This window comes from Carassius auratus, chromosome 23, assembly GCF_003368295.1.
Source record: "Carassius auratus strain Wakin chromosome 23, ASM336829v1, whole genome shotgun sequence".
NCBI classification, from domain to species: Eukaryota; Metazoa; Chordata; class Actinopteri; order Cypriniformes; family Cyprinidae; genus Carassius; species Carassius auratus.
The window spans coordinates 19,140,274-19,146,774 of NC_039265.1; the positions used below are offsets into that span (position 1 = coordinate 19,140,274).

Consider the following 6,501-nt stretch of genomic DNA (forward strand, 5'->3'; position numbering starts at 1 on the left):
TTATTTGGTTATATTATTCAGTTGTCTTGCACCTGCATCCTATTTGGATGTTTTGGGATGTGCACACCATTTGTGTGTTATTGAGGATCTGAAGGGCCAATGCAGAACTGATGGCTCAGGCAACCGATACAGAGGCGGGGATCCAGAAGGCCACGGTGGAGCCGAAGCGACAGAGGACCAAGGTGGAGCAGAAGGGGAGGAGGAGCCAGATGGAGCTGGAGGGATGGAGGGACAAGGTGCAGCCGGAGGAGTGGAGTCCCGAGGCGACGGATGGTTGATGACAGACAAAGATGTAGCTTGATGGAAGAGGGAGCCCATCGGAGCCAGTGGACTGATGAGCATGGGGGAAAGGAGGGAACTAGAAGCAATGGTGGAGCCGATGGGTCAACGGGCTGAGGCAGAGTACAGGATTCGGAGGGTGGAAGTGAAGATAAGGGATTATCCAGCCACAGTGATGATAGAGACTGGCAGAACAACGTGGCTCGCTCCATACAGTGAACTTAACGGGGGAATTAATGAGACACACCTGATATCAATGAACTTAATCAAACACAAGCAGAGCACATGGGGAGGGAAAACACAACAAAACAGGTCCATAATCTTGACACTTTCAACAGCCTTTTTACTTTGTTTTTTCAAACCAAGTGAAACAGGAGTCGAAGAATAAGAGGTATCATCTGAGAAGGTTTTTTTTTTTCTTTTTCTTTTTGCAATAAAATGTACTGGGAAATTTGTTCTAGGTTAGACCAGAAATGTTTTGATGATGATCAAATATCAGACAAAACATTTCCTCAAATGAATGTTAAAATAACTTGATTTTGTTGACACAATTAAAAATATAAACAGTTTATTAATCAGCACTAGGCACTCATAAATATATTGCATAACTGGACTATAAGCAGCCAGTCATTTTTAGATACTTGAGATATGATCTTATTAAATGCTTGAGGTAAAAATAGCATTATATTTTGTGTGACCTAAGGAGACACTGATCTATTTTGCATACCAGACTACAGTACATGATCCCACATCAACAGAGAGATTCAACACAAGTTAGGAAACAGTTTGATGGAACCTGTCCTGGTTTTTAAACAGAAGGAAACATTTCAAGATTTGCTCTTGACAGTAACCTGACGACACAATGGCAAAAGATCAGCAGTGCCTTCAGAGAGAATGGAGAAGATCAAGGGAGGATGACAACTCAAGCAGCAACAATGGATTGATAGATGCGGATGAAGAAGTGAAGGATGAGCAGAATCCTTCAGAAGAAGATGAGCGGACAGAAGAAAAGGATACAAAAGAGCTGCAAGTAGATGCACAGGAAAGTGGGAAGGCTGTTGATGACAATGAAGAATGTAATGTTAGTTTTCCTTTCACACCTGCAAACAGTGACAGTGTTTTTGCTATGTGTACTAATAATGATAAAGCCAGCGATGAAGAGGATGCCAATAAAAATGACAAGAACAATAACATTGATGCGGTGCGCAGTAATACCTTTCCTGCTTACAACGATGATTACTTATTGAATGTGTTTACAAATGATGCTAGTGATGATACTAATAAGTATGATGATACAGAGTATAGCGTTAGTTTTCCTGCTGCATCTGCAAACAGTGATGGTTTAATTGCTGCGTGCACAAATAATGAAAAGGCTGGAGATGAAGGTGAAGATGATGCTGATAAATATGATGACAAAAATACTGATGAAGTACATAGTAGTTTAACAGTTGCATCCGCAAAAAGTGAGGGTTTGTCTGCTTCAATTATAAATAATGATAAAACCAATGATGAAGAGAATGCCAATGAACATGATGAAGATAAATTTAGTATTAATTTTTCTGTTATGCCTGCAAACAGTGATGGTTTAATTCCAGCATCCACAAAAAATTATACAGAGGATGCTTATGAAAAAGATTACAAAAATAATGATGAAGGATATAATAATAGTTTACCTGCTGCGTCTGGAAACAGTGAAGGTTTAGTTGCTTCACTAGCAAATAATGATAAAGTCAATGATGACAAGAGTGGATATAATGTACGTGTCGATATTAACGGCAATGAAGAATATATTAAGAATTTACCTGTTAATTCTGCACATGTTGACAGTTTAGCTGCTGTGTGTGGACATAATAATAAAATCATTGATAAAGATTATGATAAATACAACAATATTGAAAATGGTTGTTTTGCAACTGCCTCCATCAGTACCAATGACATAGGTGGTTCTGAAAAAGCCTTAACATTTGGAGGTTTAACATTTAGAGATAAAGAGCAGCACATGGCGGACTCCAACTCTGAACAGGAACTGGTAAATCAAGAATTAGAAGAGGAAGAGGGAGATGATTTTGATGTTGATCTTGATGATGATGATGACGATGATGATGATGATGATGATGATGATGATGATGGAAGTAGCAGCTTTGAAGATTCAGAAGTTGAGAATTGCGACATTTATCCCAGGAAGCTATGTTCTGATCCAGCTTACCCAAGTGCGGTCTTCCAGGCTCTGGAGAACATGATGTTGCATTCGGTCCTCACTGACTTGACCCTCTTCACAGATGATGGATACCGGTTCCAGGTTCATTCCTTTGTCTTGGCTGCAGTCAGTTACCTTATTCAGACGAGACTCAGACAGAAGCCCAAACAAGAGCAGTTTATCTCGTTGTGTTTGGGTCCTAAGGTTCATGGTTCTGGGTTGGCAGCAGTGGTGGAGTTCGCCTATACAGGGTACATTGACATTCGGAAAAAAAAAAATATAGAACAGATTTGGTCTGCAGCAGTGAGCCTGGAAGCTCCAAGAATTCTAGAACTCTGCAAAGAGGAGGAAGAAAGAGAAGAGGACGAGGCAGGAGGGAAGAAAGTGGACAGGAAAGAGATTTCTGCAGAGGAACATATAAAAATTAGTCTCCAGCATATCAGACAGATGTGGACACAGAGGATGGGATGTGACGTGGAGCTTGAAGCAGAAGGAAGAGTGTTTCATGGTAAGAGACACTTGGAAATATGGCAACTGTTTGAGTTTTCAAGAAGCTAAATGCTGCCTCCATATCATATGAATTTATACTTCTCTAGCTCAAAGAATTAATTTGATCAGTATTAATTTGATGCCCTCTGCATTTACAAAAATGCTTATACTGTTTTATTTATGTCCCACCTTCATGAAGCTCACCGCGCACTCCTGGCTGCCAGCAGTGACTACTTTAGAGGCATGTTTACTAACGGTATGAAGGAGAGTCGACAGGAATTGGTGTCTCTGCTGCTTGTAGGGGCGGCCAAGTTTGAAGTCCTCCTGCACTACACCTACAGTGGGGCTCTTGTGCTCGGATGGGGCTGTGTGTTTGATCTCACCTGTACATCTCTTCAATTACAGTTTCAGACTGCCTTCTCACTATGCCTTAACTTCCTGCAACAAGAAATAGATGCTTACCACTGCCTGGATGTAGCATCTTTTGCAGAGTCCTTTGGAATGGGGGACTTACTTGCACTGGCCAATGACTATGTCTTGAGGCACTTTCAAGACGTGTCTGTCACTCCAAAGTTTCAAGATCTTCCTGCAGAGAAACTGAAGAAGTACCTTCAAAGTGATTCTCTCTGCGTTCCCTCAGAGTTGCCCGTATTCAGAGCAGTCATGTCTTGGATCGAAGCCTTTCCCAGACAACGGGTGAAACTTGCCAGGGAGCTGATGGGAACTGTCCAGTTTCCCTTAATGACCTTTAAGGAGTTCAAAGAAGTCAAGTCCATAACGTCCTGGCCGAGAATTGGAGCCAAAAAACTATACGATTCTTTCCTTGAGGAGTTCTGTTCCAGTTCTTCAGATGTTCAGTCCAATTTCAGGGCCTATATGCCTAAAGACGCTCTAGTCCTAGTTGGGGGTGAGAGGATCACTGATAATTTTGACAAACGTAGACCATGTAGGGAAATGTGGTTTAGCAATTCCTTGCAGAACCATGTTGGATTGGTTAAGAAAGTAGAGTGGAGAATGCTGGGAACTTTACCTGTGAAACCAAGATTCAGTCATGGAGTTGGGGTTATGAGGGGCAAGCTTTACGTAGTTGGCGGACGGCATTATTACGGCAAAGCTGATACCATGAATTGCACCTACAGGTAAGATGTAACATGAAGACTCCTATATTTGACCTTGTCCAGGGTTGCCTTCTCATACTGTGGACCTCTTGTTCAATCTTTGAATTAGGTATGATCCCATTCAAAACTCTTGGCAAAGGTTGACTGACATGCACGAGAGAAGAGGCAGCTTCACTCTAGTGGTCCTAAATGGTAAAATATATGCTATTGGTGGAGAGAGGGACTCAGGGGTCAATATGGAGAGTGCTGAGGTTTACTGCCCCAACACAAATTCTTGGAGGTTAGTAGAGTAAATGAATAGCACAAGAAATGAATTTGTAATTACAGGAAGAGTCTAAAAAGCATGCATGATCAATATTAGCTGTTGTTCCTAGAAACTTGTTTCTAGAAAGTAATCAATGGCAAGAAATATCCATATGTCTGAATGTTGTTAAAGACCCAAACCCCAGATCAAATCCTTACCACTAAACTTTGTTTTTGGATCTTAGTCTGATAAGGCACCACATTTTTGTTCAAATGAAAATCCTTTCTGTTTCATTGTCTCCTACTCCAGTTTTGTCCACCCATTAGACCAAGCTCTGTGCTGTCATGCGGCCACTGTATGGAATGGTACAATCTTCCTATCGGGAGGCTTTAACAACCAGTACCAATGCCTCTCGTCCTTGACCCTTTACCACCCAGAACGAGGATCCACTTACCTGGCTGAGATGACACATGATAGAGCCCTGCACTGCATGGAGACCCTGGGTGACCGTTTTTATGTGGCTGGAGGGGTTTCGTGCGATGCTGATGGGCGTCTGTTAGATCAATTAGCTTGTGAGGTCTATAACCCTGTAGCCAACTCCTGGAGTGCCATTATGCCATTCCCAGTGCCTCATGTTGGGTCAGCATCAGCGGTCTTAGAAGGAAAGGTCTACGTAATTGGAGGTTACTGCCAGGAAGACTACAATGATACCAAAACTGTGCATCGCTATGATCCTGCAACAGAACGCTGGGAGAACATGAGCATAACACCAGGACCAAACACATACATAGCTGCCTGTGTGCTGCCAATACCTGCTCATCTTAGACAATAAGACAATAAGAAGGGAATACATTGAATACAATGCAGTGTCCTCAGTTACTGCACTGTAAATAAAAAAATAATAATTAAATTAAATAAAAAAATAATAAAAGTAAAACATCTTTAAATCAACACACGAGGATGAAAACTCTGATCTGAATTTCAGATTGGGGCAAAAGGCGTTCTCAGAAATGATTTGAACAGGTGATTCTTAAGGGAATGTACAATCCATTGAAAGTCTGGTTATATTATTGACATTATGGCATTATCCCCACTGCACATAGGCACTTTCAAATAACAGTTCTTTGAAAGTGTGCATTACATATATATATGTATATATAATATTTTTATTTCCAGTTGTGGCCTATGTGTGTTCAACGTGCAAAGAAATATGGATAAGACCAAGGAAGGACTTTTAGACGGAAAGTTTCAGTATAAAACTCTGCCGGATTACTCTTCAGTCTGCCACAAGAAACATTACTCTTCATTTAGTCAAGAAACAGCAACATTAAAATCATGAACTCAAATGTCATTGTTTAAAAAAAAAACAAAAAAAAAACAATGACTGTAACAGTGCGTAAATCAGACCTTTCTGTAACGCTAACGTTAATAAGCTTAAACGAAAATAACGAAATAATTGTGTAGCGGAGTATTTTTTGTACACAGTGCCGCGAACTGTCAATCACTCCTGTACGCGTGCATCACTGTCCTCCTCAGCTGCAGCAACTTGCGCTCTCTCTCTTCATCAAGCTTTAAAACAAAAAGGGGACAAAAAGATCATATTGTCTTTGTGCATAGGCTATAGATTAATTAGATAAATGAATATCTAAATTTGTGCCTTGCCGTCTACGGTATTTTTTTAGAACTTAGAAAAAAGATGCTGCAGCCAATGAACAGCCAGCGGGGGCTGCAGGACGACTCAACCTCAGCAGACAGTTTTTAATGTTTATCAGACAATAAATACTCAAGATTTTGCTTTAGTATAACTCACAACGAGTTTCACACACCTTCTCCGGCCACGTTGAGTTGTTGACACTTAACAGTGGGAAAAGCAACACATGCGCTATTCACTTGTATAACTTAAGGGTGAATGGGTAATGTAGTTTCTGCTCTGGGTGGGATGAATTAGGAAGCTTGCATTGTGAAGGGCGCTCTGAAAATCGGCAGTGCAGGTAAAAGATTAAACCCTCTATTAAAACAGATGTCCAAATGAGCGTACCGGTATGCTACAAGCACGTTCTGGGCGCACGGAGAGGTGGCGGTACGCTCAAGAGCTATATTTGGAAGTGGCGGTACTGAGTACCGGTGCGTACTGGCCCACTTAAAGCACTGGCAATGACTATACTTTGGAATTT

At 41.2% G+C, this 6,501-nt stretch overlaps 1 protein-coding gene across 1 annotated transcript; it reads left to right on the top strand.

Annotated features, from left to right (window-relative positions):
- Positions 1–847: 847 nt before the first annotated feature.
- On the top strand, positions 848–5,583 carry LOC113041651 (kelch-like protein 13). Its single transcript, XM_026200299.1, has 4 exons — positions 848–2,984; positions 3,165–4,104; positions 4,193–4,363; positions 4,637–5,583. Exons 1-4 carry the CDS (start codon positions 1,142–1,144, stop codon positions 5,157–5,159), a joined length of 3,477 nt encoding a protein of 1,158 aa, XP_026056084.1. The 5' UTR covers positions 848–1,141; the 3' UTR covers positions 5,160–5,583.
- Positions 5,584–6,501: the final 918 nt, after the last annotated feature.